Source organism: Bos javanicus, chromosome 19 (genome assembly GCF_032452875.1).
Source record: "Bos javanicus breed banteng chromosome 19, ARS-OSU_banteng_1.0, whole genome shotgun sequence".
NCBI lineage: Eukaryota > Metazoa > Chordata > Mammalia > Artiodactyla > Bovidae > Bos > Bos javanicus.
The window spans coordinates 44,822,492-44,846,430 of record NC_083886.1 but is presented as its reverse complement, the minus strand read 5'-3'; the positions used below and the strand labels follow the sequence as shown (position 1 = coordinate 44,846,430).

The 23,939-nt window shown below is 43.8% G+C and overlaps 1 protein-coding gene across 1 annotated transcript in view; it reads right to left on the bottom strand.

The window, feature by feature from the left end:
• The window catches only part of DHX8 (DEAH-box helicase 8), a 28,580-nt gene extending 17,623 nt beyond the window's left edge, over positions 1-10,957 (bottom strand). Inside the window, exons 1-9 of the mRNA XM_061391970.1 lie at positions 10,616-10,957; positions 6,051-6,136; positions 5,464-5,536; positions 5,011-5,096; positions 3,807-3,916; positions 3,064-3,423; positions 2,618-2,762; positions 2,321-2,524; positions 1,576-1,663 (exon numbers count right to left, since the gene is read on the bottom strand). Of these exons, the coding sequence (XP_061247954.1) occupies positions 1,576-1,663; positions 2,321-2,524; positions 2,618-2,762; positions 3,064-3,423; positions 3,807-3,916; positions 5,011-5,096; positions 5,464-5,536; positions 6,051-6,136; positions 10,616-10,763 (1,300 nt within the window). The 5' untranslated portion in view covers positions 10,764-10,957. The remainder of the gene's footprint in view (positions 1-1,575; positions 1,664-2,320; positions 2,525-2,617; positions 2,763-3,063; positions 3,424-3,806; positions 3,917-5,010; positions 5,097-5,463; positions 5,537-6,050; positions 6,137-10,615) is intronic.
• Between the last annotated feature and the right edge of the window lie 12,982 nt (positions 10,958-23,939).

Sequence of the window (23,939 nt, the reverse complement as noted above, 5' to 3'; positions counted from 1 at the left end):
TTCATAAAGGCAAACAAACCCCAGAAAACAACCCATATGCCCATCAAAAGTAAAATGGATAAATTATGACAAATTTATATACAGAAAATCTCTACAGCAGTGAAAACGAATGAAATTTAACTATAAAAATCAACATAGATATTATACTGAAAGAATAATGGTGACTCAAGAAAAAAAAAGGAAGTTCAAAAACAAACTAAACAATACAGTGTTTAGGGACAGACAGGTGCTAAGATGCTAAAAAACCAGGAAATAAGGTAAAATTCAGGATGGTGATTACCCAGAAGAGGAAGGAGAAAGGTCTAATTAGAGCGAACATGTAAGGGCTTCAAAGGTGCTGATAAAGTTCTACTCTTATGGCAGAAAGTGAAGAACTGAAGAACCTCTTGATCAAAGTGAAAGAGGAGAGTGAAAAAGTTGGCTTGAAGCTCAACACTCAAAAAACTAAGATCATGGCATCCGGTCCCATCACTTCATGGCAAAAAGATGGGGAAACAGTGGAAACAGTGTCAGACTTTATTTTGGGGGGCTCCAAAATCACTGCAGATGGTGTTTGCAGCCATGAAATTAAAACACACTTACTCCTTGGAAGGAAAGTTATGACCAACCTAGATAGCATATTGAAAAGCAGAGACATTACTTTGCCAACAAAGGTCCATCTAGGCAAGGCTATGGTTTTTCCAATAGTCATGTAAGGATGTGAGAGTTGGACTATAGAGAAAGCTGAGTGCAAAAGAATTCATGCTTTTGAACTGTGGTGCTGGAGAACACTCTTGAGAGTCCCTCGGAGTCTCAAGGAGATCCAACCAATCCATCCTAAAGGAGATCAGTCCTGGGTGTTCATTGGAAGGACTGATGCTGAAGCTGAAACTCCAATACTTTGGCCACCTGAAGCGAAGAGCTGACTCATTTGAAAAGACCGTGATGCTGGGAAAGACTGAAGGCGGGAGGAAGAAGGGGACGACAGAGGATGAGATGGTTGGATGGCATCACTGACTCAATGAACATGAGTTTCAGTAAACTCCAGGAGTTGGTGATGGACAGGGAGGCCTGGCGTGCTGCAGTTCATGCGGTCGCAGAGTCGGACACGACTGAGCGACTGAACTGAACTGAATTGGGTGGTGGGTACACAGGTTTTCATTTGTTATTGTTATATAAACCATATACACTTTATTAAGGAATTTATTTCACAATTTAAAAAAAACCTGCCAATGGGCTAAGCTTAAAATTTGTTTCCATGGCAACTCAGAGGTAATCTAGGTGGATCCAAGGTTTAGAGAACAATTACTAAAAATATGAGATCAAATTCACTCCCCAAAATACTAGAACTTCTTGTATCTTAAAAACTGATTGTAAGCACCTTATATCCTAAAAACAAACATTTATCAGAAAAATAAGGTTTTTTTGCCTCTATCATGAAAGGACCCTTGTTCTTTGAGAGAAGAGCTGTGAAACCCATGAAACAGATGAGTTTAACCACTGGTTTGTATAAACGACAAATAAACCCTATCCACGGCTGAACTTGCCAACTGTCCTCCCAATCCATCATCCTGGCCCATCCGAGTGCCCGGTTACCTTCTTCATCATCCACTTTAGGGAGAATGCCAGTCTCTTCATCGAAGTCTGGGAACTCTTCCTTGGAAAGGACATTGGCAGCAATCATCTAGCCAAAGGATAAAAGGAAACATTTGTCGCCTACTAGATCAACACTCTTCTTTTGACTTTATACAAAGACTTCATGTAGGAAACCAAGGTTTTTTCCTCTGCTGACCCAAGACTGCAGGGCCTCAAACACCATATATCCTACCCGTGGGGGCACAACATCATGCCCAAAAGCACAGCTCAAGAGTCGCATTCCCAGGACATGTTATCTGCTGACTCCATAGTACTCTGCACATTCCATATTATGTAGAAGGTAAACCTTCCCAGTTATTTGCTTCAATTTGTCTCCTCCACTGGACTTGGAGGTCCTCAAGGGTAGGAACCATGATACATTTATCCTCATAGCCCTAATTTTCGCACAGTGGCCTGCCACACTGGGGTTTTGATGTTTACCGACAAATAATGAAAACGGGAACGATCACTCAAACAGCACTTACCACATGCAGGCACTAATCTAAGAACGTCACTTCTACTAACTCATTTAATCCCCACAATACCAACACTGGCCCTGTTTTACAGATGGGGGCTCTGAGGCACAAAGAGGTAGTATAACTTGGCTCAGGATGATAACCTGAGTGGTCTGAAGTCCAGGGTCCACACTCATAACCATCATGCTACCCCCTGAATGACTGTGGCCATAAAAGCAAAGGGCCCCAACCTGCTTGATCTCCCACTTCTCTGGGTCAGAGATGCGGGTAAGGCGCTTGCGCTCTAGTGAGTCATCCTCTACTTCAGGGGCACTGACGAGGGACAGGTGGGTGGGCCTGTCCGGATTCCTCATAGAGGTCTCCTCGTTGGTCTCCCCGACAAGATTCCGCCGTCGATTTGGGTTTAGATCTTCTCCAGTCTCTTGATCCACATCCTAAGGCACAAAAACAAGGGAGAGAGTTTACTTTCCGTTCTCTTATGCCTCCTTGACCATCAGATGTGGAAACCAGCTGCGTATCTCACCTACCTTCATGCTCAAGCTGGTTTTGGTCCCAGTGAAGGACAGCACTTTGACCTTGACCCTCTGGCCTTTGCTCACCACGTCAGCCACATTGGCCACACGGCCTTCCCGCCGGAGCTCAGAGATGTGCACCAGGCCTTCCCACCGCTTCCTGAGGGAGTCAGACACATCAGGAACAAGAGCAAAGTTCCAAGAAACCAGCCAAACAATAAACTAGAATTACCACCTTCCCAAAGAAAAAGTTGGGGGCAAGGGTGGAGGTGGGGGGGGCAACAAATTCTCATCTGTGTCAACTAGCAAAAGGGTGGATCTCCTGAAGTCAGAGGAAGGAATAAATGGCTCTATGACATTTCAAATAAAAGGTCAACTTCTAACAGCCTGACACAGTCACTTTTTAAAATATGAAAATGCCCAGTGATAAAAGAAATTCTGGCCTTTGCTGGTGTCATTACCTCAGTCCCTCCAGCTGCACAAAACATCCAAACTGCATGATGCTGGTGACCTTGCCGTTGTAAATGTCCCCGATGGCGGGCTCTTCTGGGGGAGGGCGGTCCACATGCTTATCTCGCCATCTGTCCAGATTCCGATCCCCATACTTGTCTCGGTCTTTCCGATCTCTGGGGGGACTCTGACTTCTGCTCCTGGACCGGTATCTAGACTTCCCCTTATTCCTGTCCCGGGTCCGGGAACGCGATCGAGAGCGGGACCGGTGTCTCCGCTTATGGTCTCTATCACGTTCTCGTTCTCGCTCGCGGTCACGGTCTCGCTCTCGATCTCGGCTCCGGCTGCGCTTCTTTTTCTTGGCCTTGTCCCTAGCAACAAATACTTGTTTGAAAAACAAAACCAGCCCAATTCCATCCTCGCCTTCCCAAGCACCTAACACAGTGCCATGCATATGGAAGGTACCCACTAAATGCTGAACTGGAGTTTCAGTAACTATGACTGACATCGCTGCAGGCCAATAACAGAGGAGACCACAAACGTATTCAGCCCTCTTTCAACCCAGATTTCTATCTTCTGAACATCTCAGCACTTGCTGCCCAAACACTCTCACTCTCACACTCTGAAAACAAATCCAGCAGTATGGTACGTGGCCAGTCTAGATTCTGTAAACTTGCCCAGTTTTGCTTGCTGGTCCACAATTCAACTATCACTATATCCTAAACTTGCAAAGGATAGGACGTGAGGGACAAACCGGTGCTCGGTGTCTCTGTGCTTCTCTTGGCCTGCTGCACTGGGCATCAAGGCCTCCAGTTCTTTTAGGACATCCACAGCGACTTTCACGTCATCCTCGTCCAGCATGGTCTACAGAGACAGAGGCAGCCACGTCAGGAGAAAAGGGGACAAGAAAAGTCCACTCTCAAGAATCTGTACTTCAGGGTCATCTGCAAATCTAACAGTCCCTACAGTTCTGGCCACTAATGTGAGGGAAGCAGAGAGGGCAGAGATTTCCAACACAATTTGAGACAGAGGGAGAAGGAATGAGCAAAGGCTCCTGGAAGTCATTTCCACACTTGGCAAATCCCTGTTGTCTTTAATACAAACCTTATGGTGGCAATTAGGTACCATCCCTCCCATGAAAGCATGCAAGTGGTGATTATGAACAGAAAATAGACGTCAGAATTTTTACACAGCACTCTCCCTCTACACTCCCTTCTCTCTTTCACCTCTTTATTTTTCGCCACAGTTCTCATCGCTCTCAGCTATACCATCTACTTACTTGGGTATTGCCCATCTCCTCCCCACTAGAGAAGTTTGCATGTTCATTCCCTGCCCCAGTACAGGATGTAACGTCCAAGAGGGCAGACACTCTAGTCTGTTTTGTTCACCACTGTACCCTGATAGTTATAATAGCTTGGCATATAGTAGGTACTAGTGAAATCAAAAAATCAAAACACTTTGAATCTGCCTTCCAATGCAGGAGATGCAGGTTTGATCCCTGGGTCAGGGTAGATCCCCTGGAGTAGGCATGCTGCTCCAGTATTCTTGCCTGGAAAATTCCATGGATAGAGGAGTCTGGTGGGTTACAGTCCACGGGGTCGAAAAGAGCCAGATACGACTGAACATATACACACAATATGTAACAAAGAAAAAAACCTAATTTTGCACAACAGGCAGTTGTATCAGAACTTTATGTTATTTCATACCTATTCCATATCCCTTAATTATTGCTTCCCAAAATTCCCAATCTCATTTCCCTGGAATATCATTCTCTGAACCCTTTAACCCTACTCTACACACAGTACGTGCTCAGGGAGTGGCCAGACACTTTTACTTTGAAAAATACTAATACACTACAGTGAAGGCAAACTTAAAATTAATAACTAATGAAACAGAGAAAAGGGGTGAGGTGGGGGGACATGTAGCTGCAGTAGACAAGCTCAAAATGGTATCAGTACCCGAACAGAAGGGTTGTCTGGCTGGCAAAGGACTGGGAAGAGTTCCTTCAGCTTTTCTTTTTCAGTTTTGGGCTTAACAACTGGATCTTAATTCATTAAAAGCATGAAAGGGTAAAAAAAAAAAAAAAGACATAATTAATATTCTCAGAGATTAACAAAAGAACTTCAACATTAGATTTGCATCAAACTAAAAACATTTTTATACATATTACTCTTATACATTACTATAAACATAATTCAACTTCCTAAAAAAAAAAATACTGATTACAAAACCCTCAACAACAATACTGGCACTGGGATGGGGAGTGTGATTCAGTATGCATTTGACTGGTTATGTCTTATTACTTTAATCTACTTGTTCAGCAGCTGCAGCAAGGTAAACAAATGCAATTTACAGGATGCTCACAACCTAAACCATACTGGAGACAAAGCTTGGCTAGAAGCCCTGCTCACCTTTGCTAGTAGAAGGCTTTGCTGGAGGCCGCATGGTTTGTATGAGACGCAGCAAGTTACTAATGAGTGAATCCTTTGAAAAGAAACAGAACAAAGATTGTCAGCTCCTGGATCAGTGCTTAAAAACACTAAGAAAAGGGCTGTCCTTTAGAAAGAGTGGTAATGCACCTGAATTTAACTAACTGGGACAAATAAAGCAGAGCGTCAACCTGATGTGGCCTGAACCTAGTAACATACCTCAGAGAAAACTGATATTTATGACTCTTTGCAGGCATGCAACTTAGTTCCCTTCAACTATTTTATTTCCCATGGTTTAGAACTACCTTTCACACCTAGACTGTTTTTGACTTCCTGATTCATAGAACAATAATGTAAGCACCCATAAAGACTTAATAATGGAAACTCTGCCCCATTTTCCTAGAAAGGTGTCACAGGCAGTTCACAGGTTATATTCACAGGTTATATCACCACTGTTTAGTGGCATGAAAACATCACATACTTAATGGTTCACTTTATTGGCATGTACTATCAAAATTTAAATCCAACAGTGATATTAAACCAAAACAGGGATCTCTATGTACACATACCGTGAATTCTGCACCATTTTTGACCAGCGAAGCCTTGAAAGTATCAAAGGTGGTATTTTTCTCAGCAAGACTGATCACAAATTCAGCTGCAAATGAGAAAAGGGATTAAAACCAGGAAAATGGAGACTTGAGGAAGAAATCAGTTTCAAGTATGTTAAAAATAAAACCAGTTTGGTTATCCAACAGTCTTCAGTCTTCATAAAAACCGAAAAGCACCATTCAGTAAGAGTAGAGAAAGAATTTAGATTACCAAGATTATCCATGTATGGTCTAGTTAATCTTCACAAATAAAAAAAAGACATGGATCACCAGGCCTTTGAGTGCATTTGAGAGAGGAAGACCTCCTTGTCACAGATCATAGTGCTCTTCATTAAAACTGCTGCTGCTGCTAAGTCGCTTCAGTCATGTCCGACTCTGTGCAACCCCATAGACGGAAGCCCACCAGGCTCCCCCGTCCCTGGGATTCTCCAGGCAAGAATACTGGAGTGGGTCGCCATTTCCTTCTCCAATGCATGAAAGTGAAGTTGCTCAGTCACGTCCGACTCTTAGCGACCCCATGGACTGCAGCCTACCAGGCTCCGCCATCCATGGGATTCTCCAGGCAAGAACACTGGAGTGGGGTGTCATCGCCTTCTCCAATGCGTGAAAGGGAAAAGTGAAAGTGAAGTCGCTCAGTCGTGTCTGACTCTTAGCGACCCCATGGACTGCAGCCCACCAGGCTCCTCCGTCCATGAGATTTTCCAGGCAAGAGCACTGGAGTGGGGCGCCATCGCCTTCTCCTCTTCATGAAACTACTAGGTATGTATTCCGCCATACAGATTCTAGAGGCAAGCATGTCCAAGGTCATGAGCCAATGCACTTGTGCACAGGCATGCACACATGGACACAACAGGATGCTTTCTACAGTTTCTGAAAGGACTCACACGATCTATAATATATATGAGGTCCAGGCAGCCACTGGGTGGTACAATATCCAAGTTGGTGAAAGACTCACTTGCTCCCCACTCCCAAATTTCACAAACCCGCCTAGTTCTCAAAATTTCCAATATTAGAACTATTAATTAAGAGACTTGCAGGAGAAAAGTGCATTTTATGATAGATTGAGAAAATTGCCTCAACTTCTAATGATTTCAGTTGGACTTTTTTTTTTTTTTTTGGTCATGCCATATGGCTTTCAAGATCTTAGTTCCCCAACCAGGGATTGAACCCAGGTCCTAGGCAAGAAAAGAATGGAGACCTAACCACTGGACTATCAGGCAATTCCCTTCATTTGGATTTTAATCCTAAAAAATAATAATGAAAACATGGAAGATCTGGATAACCAACTTATAAACTAGTACCACACACCATTTCCATGCTGAAATTTGCCTTTACCTTTTTTATGATGTTAAGTGAAAGCCAGATGCCATCAGGTTTTTATTTAAAGTTAATGACAACAATGCCAATGGTGAAGACTTCTTAAACATCTACTACATTCCAGGCACTATGCTAAGTGCTTCACATGGGTTACCCCCATGGTTCTCACAACAACCCTTATAGGTAGGTAGTACTACTGTCCCTGTTTCACAGATGAGGAGGCTGAGGGTTTGAGACAATGACCTACCCAAAAATAATTGGTGGAACCAGAACTGGAATCCAGAAATCTGATTTCAGAGCCCAAATTCTTTAGAGAATGTAGACAGAGAACTAAATCACATGGTGCTAGTCACACAATGCTCAAAAGAGCCAGTCCTAAAGAAGTCACCAGCATTCACACTGTAGCTGTCATTAATGAGGGTTTATTTTTAATTTTCAGAATTATATGAGGACATCATATAACTGAACTATCAAAAACGAATCAGTAATTAAAAACAACCTCATTGTTGAAACAGAGAAGGCAATGGCAACCCACTCCAGTACTCTTGCCTGGAAAATCCCATGGACAGAGGAGCCTGGTAGGCTACAGTCCATGGGGTCGCAAAGAGTCAGACACGACTGAGCGACCTCACTTTCACTTTTCACTTTCATGCACTGGAGAAGGAAATGGCAGCCCACTCCAGTGTTCTTGCCTTGAGAATTCCAGGGACGGGGGAGCCTGGTGGGCTGCCATCTATGGGGTTGCACAGAGTCGGACATGACTAAAGCGACTTAGCAGCAGCAGCAGCATTGTTGAAAACAGGAAAAATAATGACATTGATTTAAATGATAATACATCAAGGTCAAAATAAAAAAATTAAGTCAACAAGTAAAATACACAAGAAATAAATATATAACTTTCTGTTATTAAAACCAACTCTGGCAGTTTAGCTTTTTTGTTACTAAAACCAACTCTGGCAATCACACTTTTCCAATATTACTATTTTTAATGTTACTGGTTCCGTAAATCTGTGTTTAACAGTGTATAAATTTATCACAGTATAAATACTGTGATTTATAAGAAGAAACACATATTTGGTTTCTATCCCTGGCGTGGAGCTCCTAAACCCTTGGAATTTCCTAAACGCAGAGAATAAGTTATTATTTACTTTTCTGAGATAACCTTAGGAAAACCCCTAGGTAACTAGGATGAGGGTTAGTTGTCAAGGAAACCAATCAAGAGATTAGAGGGCTGGAACTTTCAGCCCTACCCTGATCTCTGGAAGGGGAGAGAGGCTGGAGATTGAGTTCAGTCATCAATGGTTGGATGGGATCACTCATGCATGGACATGAGTTTGAGCAAACTCTGGGAGACAGTGAAGGATGGGGAAGCCTGGCATGCTGCAGTCCATGGGGTTGCAAAGAGTCAGACATGACTTAGCAACTGAACATCATCATCAATGGCCAATGATTTAATCAGTTGTGCCTATACAATGAGAGCTGTGCCTATATAATACATGAGTGCTCATACAATGAGGCCTCCATAAATATCCAGAGAGGGTTTGGAGAGTTTTCAGATTGGTGAATGCATGGAGGTTCAGGGAGAGTGGGGCACTCAGAGAGCATGGGAGCTCCTCTCTCCTTGTTACATACCTTCCATTTAGCTGTTACATCCTTTTATAATAAATCAGTTAATAAAATGTGTCTCTGAGTTCTGTGAGCCGCTCTAATAAATTAATCAAACCCAAGGAGGGGGTCATTGAAACCTCCAATCTATAGCAGGTGACAAACCGGACTTGCAAGTGGCCTATGAAGGTGGAGGTGGGGCAGTTTTGGTCTCAAGAACTTTTTGTTTCCTCTAAAAAGAGCTAAGGCATTAGTACTCTGTAGTTTAAAAGAGAGAGGGAAACAATGTAAGCCCACTGAGGGAATCTATCTTGTACTCTACTGTATTCCTAATCCCCCAACTCAATGAACATTTGCTGAATGAAGGAACATATTACCCAGAGAGATAGCAACCTGACCAGTCTATCACCTCATTATCAAAAAAAGAGTAAACTGAGAAAAAAGTACACAAGATAGGCACATCCTGATGACAAGCAAGAGAAAAGTGAACTAAAATACGCAGGGGCTACATGGTAACCCTGTGAAGAACACAGTACCATCCCTATTTCACAGATAAGAAAAACAGCTGCAGAGAAATTATGTATCTTACCCTAGATCATACTTCTAACCTCCCTGACCCCCTTCCTCATGTATGTGTCCGTTTCTTCCATCTCTTCAACTGATGACTTTCTCTTCATTTAGAAAACAGAAATGTCAAATGGGAACTCTCTCCCTCATCTCCCTACCACCTATCCCTAAACCCACCTGCATTTAAAATCACATTTTGCGCTCCTTTCAGTTAAAATGAAGCATCCCTGTGCCTATCAAGTCAATTCCTCCACCCATGTCCTAGACCCTACCCATCCCTCTGCCTCCAGGAGGATTCCACCTGCCTGCAGCCTGGGCTGTGGGGCCCTAGTCTTTTCCATTTCCTCAGTTTGTATTCGCCCCACGTGCATTTTGTCCCAAGACGTCTAATGTTTGAGAGACACTATACATTGGTGCTTCAGAGACAGTATAAGCATGAATAGTTAAGAGCACAGTTAAAGTTACAGACTTGGATTCCAGACCAAGCTCACCTCTCATTTTGATATGTGATCTTGAAGGGGGGGGGGGGGGGGTTACTTAATTACTCAGAGCCTTGTTTTCGCAATCTATAAACAGAAAATACTATCTCACAGGATGGTATGAAGAGCAAATAAGACTAAGTAAAACACTAAGCATAATATCTGGCACGTAGTGGGAACTCAGTAAGTAGCTGCCATGAAAAACATCATCACCATCATCATCATGTGACTCTGCGTTGCTGCTGTTAACGCTGTTTAATTATCTGGGGCTGGGGGGGGTGCTGAGGGGGGGGCTGAGGGGGCTGGGGGGCGGGTGGGGAAAGCAGGGGGGCAGAGGCAGAGGCAAGCAGCGACGGCCGCTCCGGGTTTCACTGACAGTTCTGGGAAAAGCGTTCTAACAGCTCGGCCTGGAGAATTCTCAAGAGGAGGCCACGGCCGCAAGTGCCCTGGGCCAAGTCTCTGTGACAGACACACACACACTCGGCCCATCAATCCCCCTTCTCCTTCCGCTTTCCTCGAGCCCAAACCCAGAGGCCACACGGACCTCCGCAGACTCACCCAAATCCTTGTCGTTGATACCTAAGTGATTATCCAGCTCGGTGCAAACCTTTGACACCAAAGACAGATACTCGAGTTTGGCGAGTTCTTCTGCGGGGCCTAGCTCTGTCCCGGGTACGGCTCCCGCCATGGCCACAGCCACCGCCATGGCTACGGCTTCCCGGGGCCCCTCACCGCGGTCCTTCGGAGCTACTTCCACTTGGCCCCCTTACTGCCGGCCCTCCGAGCTACCCCCGCCCCTGCTCCAGTTTCAACTTCCGGGTCGGCGCACCTCTTTTGTTTACGATAAATCGAAAGCTCCAGGAACTTTTCTTGACGTAACCGGATGGACCATAGAGATCAGACAGGAAGTGCTCGAGGAAGGGACAGCTGAATGGGTTACTCAGCACGCTGACGGGCGCCCTCTATAGGTCAGCGGTCTTCCTGGCCGGCTTTCAGGCACGAAAACATACACTCGCGCTTCTGCCCTGCGTCGGCAGAGGGCGACCGTCGCCTGCGCAGGGTGAGCTGAGGAGGCGGGAGCCGCCGCCTCCTTCGGTCTCCTCCCCCCTCCCCCCCCCGCCCCAGACACACCCGCCGCGCCTTCGCTTTCAGATCAGATCAGATCAGATCAGTCGCTCAGTCGTGTCCGACTCTTTGCGACCCCATGAATCGCAGCACGCCAGGCCTCCCTGTCCATCACCAACTCCCGGAGTTCACTCAGACTCACGTCCATCGAGTCAGTGATGCCATCCAGCCATCTCATCCTCTGTCGTCCCTTTCTCCTCCTGCCCCCAATCCCTCCCAGCATCAGAGTCTTTTCCAATGAATCAACTCTTCTCATGAGGTGGCCAAAGTACTGGAGTTTCAGCTTTAGCATCATTCCTTCCAAAGAAATCCCAGGGCTGATCTCCTTCAGAACGGACTGGTTGGATCTCCTTGCAGTCCGAGGGACTCTCAAGAGTCTTCTCCAACACCACAGTTCAAAAGCATCAATTTTTCGGCGCTCAGCCTTCTTCACAGTCCAACTCTCACATCCATACATGACCACAGGAAAAACCATAGCCTTGACTAGACGAACCTTTGTTGGCAAAGTAATGTCTCTGCTTTTGAATATGCCATCTAGGTTGGTCATAGCTTTCCTTCCAAGGAGTAAGCGTCTTTTAATTTCATGGCTGCAGTCACCATCTGTAGTGATTTTGGAGCCCAGAAAAATAAAGTCTGACACTGTTTCCACTGTTTCCCCATCTATTTCCCATGAAGTGGTTGGACCGGATGCCATGATCTTCGTTTTCTGAATGTTTAGCTTTAAGCCGCGCCTGCACTTTAGAAGTCTTGAAAAAAAAACCAACCTGAATTCACCTCTGGAAAAGGCAAGATTGGCTTAACCGGAGACCCCTATATTCCTGGGGCGTTGCATCTGCTCGGATCATCAATTCCAAGAGATTCTGTAACAAATCAGCAGGCAGTGGAACCTGGTGCTATCATTAACTCACTTTACAGATGAAGAAACTGATACTTCTCCTACCTACCTGAGTGACCTTAAGCTCTTGGGCCTTAGTTTTCTCGTCTGTAAACTTGGATAATATTGCTCTGACTGGGTTTAGGTGATGACCAAATGAGATAACCATACAAGGATCCTGATTCATAAACACAGTACAATGGCAGTTGCTATAATCCCAAAGCTGAGACAGTGGTCACCATCAAGTCTGTCAAGAACAGATCCCCAAAGTCTGAGGCACCAGAGAGCCACCTGGCTCCTCTCCTGTGAAAACCACTTCTCAACCTCCAGTTTTCCAGATGCTAATACCCTCAGTCCTCTCAGAACTTGTTCCCTCAAATATCAGCTGTGCTATGAACCCAAAGTCAGTAAGCTCAGGTCTCCCAGCTTCTGCTTCAGGTCCCCTTTTCCTTTGTGACAAACTATGGTGAGGAGAGGGGCTTCCCAAGTGTCTCAGTGGTAAAGAATCCACCTGTCAAGTAGGAGACACGGATTCGATCCCTAGGTCTGGAAGATTCCCTGGATAAGGAAATGGCAACCCTCTCCAGTATTCTTGCCTGGGAAATCTCATGGACAGAGGAGTCTGGGGGGTGACTGTCCATGGCCTTGCAAAGAGTTGGACACAACTTAGCAACTAAACAGCAGCAGCAGCAACATGGTGAGGTGAGGATTTCCCACACCCCACCACACTGCATGATGAATGAGGAAACAGGAGGCACCCCCAAGTGCCTTTTGATGGCCTTCTCATCAAAAGGGAGGGAGTCAGACCCTTTTGCTTTTAGCTTCAGGGTACATTACACTACTGCATCTTTGAACTCTGTTCTTTCATCATTTCACTGTAGTTCTTGTCACTTCCGAGAGCTCCATGTTTCCAGGATCCTAAGGATCAGCACTGTACCCTCTGTGTTCTTCCCACTCCCCTTTCTCTTCCTCTGTTTCCACATGAATGGGATGGAAAATCTTGCATCTGATTCAACAAGCTCAACTTGCCAGCTTGGAGCAGGGCTACCTGGGGCTTATTCCACTGAATTTTTTCTTTGTGCTTCTTTACCTTTCAAAATATATATACGTTTATGTTCTGCTTTCCTCCAATATTTAACTGGATGAGGAGAAGAAAACATGGAGTTTGTTTTGTTTTAAAAGTTCTGAGGGAAAAAAGGCTATAGAACCATAATATGTAGTAGTGGTAACAGTACTATAAGAAAACTACAAAAACTTTTTTAATTTGTTGGGGGGGCGGTAATTATTGAACACACATCTCCATAGTAAATAGTAACAACAAAACATTGATTTTATTGTGTATGCCATTAAGTACAAATTTTCAGAAGTCAAAGTTTTTTGTGCAATACACATATACCCTATAATACCAAGGGATGCTTTTTGAAGCCAGAGGAGAACATTAAGTGCATAGCTACTGATAAATTGATAGCCCAAACACACATGCATATGGAATCTTCCTCCCTCTTCCCATGAAAGACACTGAACCAAATGTAGTATAAAAGTAACTTCACAGCAGGGAGGGGAAAATTGGGAGATTGGGATTGACATATACACACTATTATATATAAAACAGATAACTAGTAAGGGCCTACTATATAGGGAAAAGACTCTAAAAACTGTGGGTATATGTATGACTGATTCACTTTGCTGTACACCTGAAACTAACACAACATAGTAAATTAAAAAAAAAATTTTTTAAGTGAGTTTATTCTTACAAGGGTATATTGTATAGCACAGGAAATATAGCCAATATTTTATAACTATAAATAGAGCATAACCCTTAAAAATTATGATTGTGAATCACTATGCTGTACATCTGAAACTTACATAATAATGTACATCAACTATACCTCAATAAAAAATAAATAATAAAATTCCCTGGCAGTCCAGTGTTAGGACTTCTCGCTTTCAATGCCAAGAACCTGCGTTCAATCCCTGGTCCAGGAACAAAGATCCCTCAATTCACACAGTGTGGCCAAAAAACAAAAGTGAATTAATTCACGTTGAATATATTTGGATATATTCTGGATCATCCTTTGAATACATTTCCAAATATTATACCAGATAAGTACTTCCCTGGCAGTCCAATGGTTAAGACTCTGTGCTTCCACTGCAGGGGGTGTGGGTTCCATCTGGGAAACTAAGATCCCATGTGCTGCAGGGTGTGGCAAAAAAAAAAACAAAAAGAAAGAAATATTATACCAGGTATAATTAATTGCTCATCAGTATTATATTACTTTCCTTGGACAGCCTCCATTTGGCCTGTTTAATACAGCTATTGATGGTTCCCAGTAAATAACCTGCCTTCACAAGACAATATTTATAATATTGAAACAAATAGCTTATGCTTAATCACTGCCACCACCCATCATGGATAAGAAATGACTTCCCACCCTGATCCAATAGTAACAAGGGCTTTGCTTGTATGCCTATTCCTAGACTGATATATATATTCAACTCTCACCGCAATTCCCACATTATTTCTGTTTTGTCCCAGAGGCTGGTCCCAGCTGCTGGCATTGGGATAAGAACTTGGGGGTTGAGGGAAAGTAGGAAGCAGAGAAGGAAGTCTTGAGCTGCTGGGAAATGCTAGACTAGATGGGCGAGGGCAGAAGTGTGGAGTTGATAGATGGCAGGCATCCTTGCAGAAGTTGGTGAGAAAAACCACCGGACTTCCTGTCACCAAAACAAAATGGTGTTGCTGCAAACAAGACAGCCCTGACTTTTTCTGCTGGGACCTTAGGGGGAATACCTCTGCTCTGGAAGCCAAAATCAGAATGATTTGCTTGGGGCTGCCCTGGTGGCTCAGATGGTAAAAGCATCCTCCTGCAACGCAGGAGACCTGGGTTCCATCCCTGGGTTGGGAAGACCCCCTGGAGGAGGGTATGGCAACCCACTCCAGTATTCTTGCCTGGAGAATCCCCTTGGGCCAAGGAGCCTGGTGAGCTACAGTCCATGCGGTTGCAAAGAGTCAGACATGACTGAGCGACTAAGCACACACACATATAACTGCCACTCAACTGTCATTGTTATTAATGCAGTGAGACTTCAGGAAAAACTGGCACCTGCTTCATTGCTCTGTGACTTCCTTGGTGGCTCAGACAGTAAAGCATCTGCCTACAGTGCTGGACACCTGGGTTTGATCCCTGGAGCGGAAAGATCCCCTGGAGAAGGAAATGGCAACCCACTCCAGTATTCTTACCCGGAGACAAGAGGAGCCTGGTAGGCTACAGTCCATGGGGTCGCAAAGAGTTGGACACGACTGGGCGGCTTCACTTTCACTGCTCTACTGCGGCCTGACCTAATCAGAGAGCCTGGGAACCAACTGAAAGACATTGATGCCAGTGGCCAGAACCCTTTCATCTGAGGCCTTTGCTGAGGGACAGAAGCCCAGAGAGAGTGAAGTAGTGAAATACCCCTCTTTTTTTTCACTCTTTTCCCCCAAAATCTTCTCCAAATTTGAATCAATTCATCAATGATGTGCTGAACATCTACTTTGTGCCCAGGCACTGTGATAGGTTCTGGAAAGTATCATTAGGGATTGGAAAAGCAGTGGAAAGCCATCAAGGAAGAACTAGAATATTCTTAATGCCACACTCGTGGCTGGTGGCAGAGCTGTGTTTATTACTCCAGTCTCTGTGCTGCCTAAACAGGAGGGCAGGTGATTGGGAGACAAAAAACCAAAGCACGTCAGGTCAGCCAAGGGCAGCCGGGGGAGGGAAGGGGGCAGATGGGGCCAGGGCCACCTAACAGGACCGTTCCTCCTGTTGCAATCCTTTATTTGTCTGCCTTATCTTCCAATGCCCAAGCACAACCTCCATTTTGTCCTAAATGTCCCTGACCTTAAATTTCCCCTCTTTTCAGGCCATCAACCTGCCATCCACATAAATAATGGATGCTTTGAGCTCTAAATTCTCCAAAGTTTTATAGTATTAGGCAAAAAAAAAAAAATTCCTTCTTAACAGGCTTTTTCTTTTTTTGTCACAGTCAAGTCTCCTCCTTTCTCTCCCACTTTAAGGGCTGTCTTTAAAATGTCAAGAAAAAAAAAAATCAGACACCCTTAGGATGTGAACTTGTTAAGAGAATTTATTCCCCCATCTCTACCTCCTCACCCTCTGTGGGAGTGGTAAGAAATTTTCACATGTTAATTTAATCATGTGAAATGTTTAAATGTTAATCATCCTTTAAGTGACCGAACTTCAGAATCTAGTGGATGTTTTGTAGACTTCATTTAGGTCGATTTTCTTTAAAAAAAATTTTTTTAAATAATGAATATTACAAGTCTAGGAAACAAAGTGACAAGTTACACAGAGCTTTTTTTTTTTTTTTTTCCTCTAGTGACATTTAGCCCCCATCTCTGGGAGGAGGGTATTTCTTTACCCTCTGGTTTCTGTTTGAGGTCATTCTTTAGGAACTTAAGGCTTTCCTCAGGAGAGATACACACAAAAAAAAGGCAAACCAAGAAATATGTTGATAGGAAAAGAGGAGAGAACAGAGAGGCTGGTGTTCTGTTTACAAGTCAGGGATGTAAACAGCTGTCCAGTTAGCTTGGGGCCAAAGGTCTGTGTTAATCTGTATGCTTGCCACTAACTCCAAAGAAACTGCTCCTCCGAAAACTCCATTTTTTTTCACCCAAGAAAAGAAGAGTGAATTCCCAGCGTGTTGTCCGTCCCAAGTCTGAGAGTGCCCAGCAGAAAGAGCCGTGTGGGACTCCTCCCCGGGCTCTCCAGGCCCTGAGCCTCAGAGGATCTTTGGTGGCAGCAAGAGCTGCTGCCCTGGTGCCAAAATAGATGCCTCTCCGTCCTGGGATTATAGTCATTATGGTGATTGATGCCTCCAGAGTGAAAATTAGCAATCTGGTGAGGTAACTAAAAATGAATGCATCTCTTCCTAGGGTTCACTCCACCCAGCTGAGCCACCAAATAAAACCAGCATATGGGGCAATTAGGGAGCTGGCTCTGGCTTTCAGGGCGAAGGAGAAAAGAGACAGAGTTCAGGGCCTCCAGTTCCCTGCTTGGTTCAGTAATGATCACGAATCCTAATGAGCATCCCCTTTGCCTCTCAATAGTGTGCCTAATCTGAGACCTCCAGCCTGTGGTTTCATCTTTCCAATAAATTCATTTGTTCCACGCAGCAACATCTTACCCTCTTTTGTTGCAAATCGGCTGAGGGAGAGGAAAGGGAAAAGTGAGGATAAAGGTTTTTCACATGGGTTTGTGTGGGGCAAATAGTGTTTCTTCTTATTTATTTATTTTTTTTACTGTACTGCTCAGCTTGCAGGATCTTAATTCCCCGAGCAGGGGTCGAACCTGTGCTCCCTGTAGTGGAAGCTCAGAGTCCTAACCACTGAACCACCAGGGAACTACCCCCATAGATTTGCTTTTACATGACCCAGAAAGACTCTATAATATTCCATTAACTCTCAAATAGCAATGTGGGTAGAACTTGTTTGAAAGTTTTTTCAGGACACGGAGATTCCATATTGGTTGATCAACCTGTCTTACTGAGCATGTCCAGAAATCCCTGTCCTGTTTTATCCCCATGGACTTGGACTTAATGAAACTTCACTTGTGACAAGGACTGATTGGGGTCACACTATCAGCTACTTGCATATTTGGGTTTAAAGGCAATATTCAATCATGTGTACTTCTCCTGAAGTTTTAGAGTTGGCCAAGATTTAAGAGATAATGTCATCAAATCCATTCATTAAAGGCCATCATTATTTGAAATGGATTTACTCCCCTGATCTCAATACCTGAAACTCCTCTCTCTAACCCAGTGCATCCTTTCCACCACTGGACCTTCTCGTAATTTTCATGGTGCCTCTAAATCTTTCATCTATCCTTGCTTCCCATCTATCAGAATTCTCTCAGTTTCACTCATATTCTCTCAAACATTTGGAAATATGCTCACAAATGTCAAGGAATCCCTCCCTTCATTGGTTTTTGCTGTCCTGATCTGCCAACCCCAAGTGGCTCCCGTCACCCTGTTTCTTCCCTCCCACACTGCTGGGTATTGCTAGAAACAGTCCCAAGGTCAAGCTGGTTCAACCCAGGATAAATTCATAATCTTGAACTTTGCCTGGGCTGCATTAGGGCTCTTCTGGACAGTGGTTTCCCATACAACATGACTCAAGATGTCTAAACTCTCCTGAAGTCCCAAACCCATACCTACCACCATCATTTTCAGAAGACTTCACCTCCTACTTACAGGGAAAAAAGAAAGCCATTCAAGACTTCCCTCCCATCCCTGCTCTCACCTCCATCTCAGAATCAGTCCACACTTTCACCTGATATTTCTTTCTGTCTCTAGGGATGTATCCTTTCTCCTCCTCAAAGCTCAAGCATCCATGATGTTCTTCATCTTGTCCCCTCCATTGACAACCTCTCTGATCTCTTGCATCCTTACCCTTTCTCTCTCCTTGTTTCTTACCTTCTTCCTACAAACATGTTCAAGTCCCCACTGATCTAAAAATAAGAAATCTTTTCTCTATATGCTTTTGATCATCCTACTGTCTTTCTCTATCTCCTGATATAACCAGAGCTCTGAGAAATGTAAACTATATTTGGAGTTCTGGTTCTCTGCCTGCCCCCTTCTCCAACTTATCCCCTCAACTCGGCCATTTGCTTCCACCCTCTTGAAGTTATTCATTTATGTATTCATTCATTCAACAGATGTGTATTGAGAACCCACTCTGTGTCAGTCACTGCTAAAACTCCCTGTTCACAGAATTTACCAGTTACTTCTGTCTGGGTCTCACTCTGAGATACTCTGAGTTCATTGCTCTGGGTGTGACCTGGGCATCAGGATTTTTTAAGGCTTCTTGGGTGATTCCAATGTGTAGCAAAGTTTGGGAACCACTGCCCTAATCCCCTAACACAAGATTTCTCCATCTTAACGCTATTGACCTTTTAGGCAGCAATCATTCTTTGCGGGTGGTGGGGTTTTCCTATGCACTATAGGCTGTTTAGCAGCATCCCTGATCCTTACCACTAGAAGCCAATAGCATCCTCTGCCCCTAGTCGTGACAACCAAAAATGTCCCCAGAGGTTGCCAAATGTCCCCTGAGGGGCAAAACCAACCCCAGTTGAGGCCCACTGCCCTATCTTGAGTTCTCGTCTTCCTTGACATATGGATGGCATTGTGAAGTGAAAGTGAAAGTCGCTCAGTCGTATCTGACTCTCTGCAACCCCATGGACTGTAGTCCATGGAATTCTCCAGGCCAGAATACTGGAGTGGTGAGCCTTTCCCTTCTTCAGGGACCTTCCCAACCCAGGGATCAAACCCAGGTCTCCTGCATTGCAGGTGGATTCTTTACCAGCTGAGCCACAAGGGAAGCCCAAGAATACTGGAGTGGGTAGTCTATCCCTTCTCCAGTGGTCTTCCCAACCCAGGAATTGAACCAGGGTCTCCTGAATTGTAGGCAGATTCTGTACCAACTGAGTTATCAGGGAAGCCCTTGTGAAGTGAGTGAGTGAGTGAAGGTCGCTCAGTTGTGTCCAGCTCTTTACAATCCCATGGACTATACACTCCATGGAATTCTCCAGGCCAGAATACTGGAGTGGGTAGCCTTTCCCTTCTCCAGGGGATGTTCCCAACCTAGGGATCGAACCCAGGTCTCCTGCATTGCAGGTGGATTCTTTACCAGCTGAGCCACAAGGGAAGCCCTTGTGAAACTCCTCTTTAATTCAGCTGCCACCACAGTGCACTCTCTGATTCATTATGCAAGGATATATTGATATTTAAAACATGTTTATAGAGCAGACCTTAAAGTGGTTCATATGTCTTTTGCTCACCTCTTATTGGCTGCTTATCTACAAGAAGGACAAGCAATGTAACCTTTGTTGTGAGCAGCCACACATCTAGCTAAGACTGGGATTCTGGTCCTAAAGTTTATGTTTGTTTGGCCATGGCTACATAACTTGCAGGATCTTAGTTCCCAGACCAGGGATTGAACCTGGGCTGTGGCAGGGCAAATGTCAGGTCCTAACCACTAAACCACAGGCGACTCCCCTGATTCTAGTCCTATTACTTTCAGGTCCTGTCTTGTCCTTATTATCCCCCCTTCCCTGGAAGTACAGAGGTGATAATGTCGAGTCTTCTCAGACAGTGTACACAAGGTCAGGACCCTAAGGTTCCTAGAGCAAAGAGGTAGAAGCATCCTAATCTCTGACCTCTCAGAGCCACCATACCAGCCCTGGGCTCCTCTATACTGAATTACTATGTGAGGAAGAAATACACTTCTGTCTGTTTGAAATCACCATATTAGGGTGTTGCTATTATATAAGCTGAACCCATGTCCTAATCAACATGGATCCAATCAAATTCGGCTATCACTTCTGGCAACTCGCAGACCTCTATCTCCAGCCCCTGCAACTCTCAAACTCTAATCTTCTATTTCAGTTACCTATTGGAAGCTCCAGCTGGATATCCAAGTAGGATCTTAAGCTTAGCATGTTTAAAACCAAAAGCATCATTCTTTTCCCTCACGCTAACACTTCCTGCCATTTTCCCTAATGCTTCTTAAAAGACATCCAATGCTCCAAGTCATCCAGGCTCCAAATCTGGGATGCCTGCCTCACTTAGGAGCCCTCTATCCTATTAATAGCTTCCCAACAACCTTGGTTAGCGCCCCTGCGCATCTACATGTCCATATGCTTCCACCAAACCAAACCACTTGCTAATTCCCCCTCCTTAATACTCTGCTTCCAGAACTATTGCAGATTCTCTACTTACTTCTACTGAAGATCCCTACCCAGCATGCCTTTCTCATCAAAGGCATGTCTGAATCATCCCACAGAAGTCCATCCCCAAACCTTGCACGTGGTAGGCATGAAAATGTTTTTCAAGTTGAAGAGATCAAATGGTTTGCCCAAAGCCACATGGCTAGATGTTCTGCTATAAGATGGAGACAGCATTTTCAAATGATAAACTCTATTTCCTGCTTTTTTTTTTTTAATTGGACTGACAATGTCATGAGGACATGGACTTCTTAGGAAAAGGTAGTGATTTGAGAAATTCTAAACTGCAATTTAAATAAGTGTTCTGCTATTCTGAGCCTTTGGCATACCATGCAGTATAATTATATCATGTGGCTGTGTCATACAAGATAAAATATAAGCATTTTATTGCAATATATAGTTTCATGGGCTAAATGTGAATCTTCATCCAAACATGCTTTAGCTTGCCTGATTCCTTAGGGGCCAAGAAGCACTTAGAATACTAAGATATTTTTCAAATTGAGCTTGCTTGAATCAAATTGAGAATCACTGTGGGATCCTCTGAAAGTTAAAAGAGAAAGTGAAGTCGTTCAGTCATGTCCAACTCTTTGTGACCCCATGGACTGTACCCTACCAGGCTCCTCCATCCATGGAATTTTCTGGGCAAGAGTACTGGAGTGGGTTGCCATTTCCTTCTCCAGGGGATCTTCCAACCCAGGGATCGAACCCGGGTCTCCTGCATTGCAGGCAGATGCTTTACCGTCTGAGCCACCAGGGAATCACTTTTAAACAAATCAGTGGATACCGTGGTCAATATTTGAGCCATGTGGCCTGCTCTCAGAATGAATGTCTATAGCCATCTTTGTTTATGTGCCCATGATTTTCCAAAGTTTTTTTTATTGAGCCATAGGAAAAAGAAAGAGATTCAGTAGGTTTTGAGTACCTACTAAATGATATAGTAGGCATATGATAGTGTGATAGGAGTATAATAATACTTTAGTCATTATCATCACAACCCCAGGAGGTAGGTAGGATCTGCAAGATACAGGGGAGTGGGGAGATGGTCAGCCAGGCCATTTGGCCAGGTCTCAAATGATAGGGCCTCCAATTTCTACTGCTTTTCAGGAGTAAATTTGAGCAGGGATGATTTAAGCCTGGAACTGTATCCTTCAACTCTGTCTAAGAGCCATATTGTCCCCAGTTGCCTTGGCTTGGTGCAGTAATTCACAGCTACCTGTAAATTTCAAGCAGGTTTGTGATCAAGACACTGACTCTCTGGCCACTTTGAAAATGATGCTCGGGTTATTAACATCCCTTCTCAAAGGAGATCTTTCTTTCTCCAGAGCACACAGAAACATGCTCTTTGGGTGCCATTCAGCTATTTCTGTAAATATAAAAGACAGACATACATTGCATATTCTTGTATATTAAAAGTTGTGTATGTAGAATGATATATTATCAATGTATTTATTATAATTTGAATTCTTGATTTAAAAAACTATCCATTTAATTTTCTACATTTTACCTTTCCCTTTATTAGTTGTAAACCTGGTTTGCATAAAACAGAAAACTTTCCCATTGAATTATGTTCTTTTATGCCTACACTAGTGTTTTTTGTCTTTTTGTTAGTTATGTAATATTTATAATACTCTTCAGATCAATTTATATTTTTTAATATTCACACAGTTTCATTTACCAGTAGTGTTAGTCTCTTAGTCACGTCCAACTCTTTGCGACCCCATGGACTGTAGCCCACCAGACTCCTCTGTCCATGGAATTTTCTATACAAGAATACTGGAGTGAGTTGCCATTCCCTTCTCCAGGTGATCTTTCCAACCCAGGGATCGAACCCTCCTGAATTGCAGGCAGATTCTTTACTATCTGAGCTGCCAGGAAAGACCTGTTCTAAAGATATTGTTTATTTATATTTTTAATTGAAGTATAGTTGATTTCCAATATCATGTTAGTTTCAGGTGTACAGCATAATGATTCATATATATATATATATGTATGTATGTGTATTCTTTTTCAGGTTATTTTCCCTTATAGGTTATTATGAAATATTGAAATATTGAGTATAGTTTCCTGTGCTGTACAGTAATTCCTTGTTGGTTACCTATTTTATATTCAGTAGTGTGTATATGTTACTCCTCCTGATTCCCCCCCATATGATTTAATTAGACACTGAATTCCAGAATTTAGATCTTGCCTAGGAAACAAATTTGAGTTTAAAAGTAACTGGTTTGGGCTTCCCTGGTGACTCAGTGGGAAAGAATCCGCCTGCCACTGCAGGGGACATTGGTTCAACTCCTGGTCCAGGAAGATCCCACATACTGCAGGGCAACTAAGCCCATGTGCCACGATTACTGAGCTCATGCTCTTGAACTCAAGAGCTGCAGATATTGAGCCCATGTGCCATAACTACTGAAGCCTATGCACTCTAGAGCCTGTGTTCTTCAATAAGAGAAGCCACTGCAATGAGAAGCCCAAACACAGCAACTAGAGAGTAGCCCTCTCTCGACACAACTAGATAAAGCCCAGGGTAAGCAGCAATGAAGAACCAGAGCAGCCAAAAATAAATTAATTAATTAATTTAATTTTTAAAGTAACTGCTTTACATACTTTTGATCAGATCAGATCAGTCGCTCAGTCGCGTCCGACTCTTTGCGACCCCATGAATCGTAACATGCCAGGCCTCCCTGTCCATCACCAACTCCCAGAGTTCACTCAGACTCACGTCCATCGAGTCAGTGATGCCATCCAGCCATCTCATCCTCTGTCGTCCCCTTCTCCTCCTGCCCCCAATCCCTCCCAGCATCAGAGTCTTTTCCAATGAGTCAACTCTTCGCATGAGGTGGCCAAAGTACTGGAGTTTCAGCTTTAGCATCATTCCTTCCAAAGAAATCCCAGGGCTGATCTCCTTCAGAATGGACTGGGTGGATACATACTTTTGATATGTGAAAGTAAATATTGCATGTCACCAAATTTTTTGTTTCAATACATTAAAGGTTTCCCAGTTTGTCTCATTATTTTTCAGCCTCCACTACTAGCTAAATCTAAGAACAAGATGAAAGTGTCAAAATGTGAGAGTTGTATACCTCACTGTGATATTGGACAGTATTAT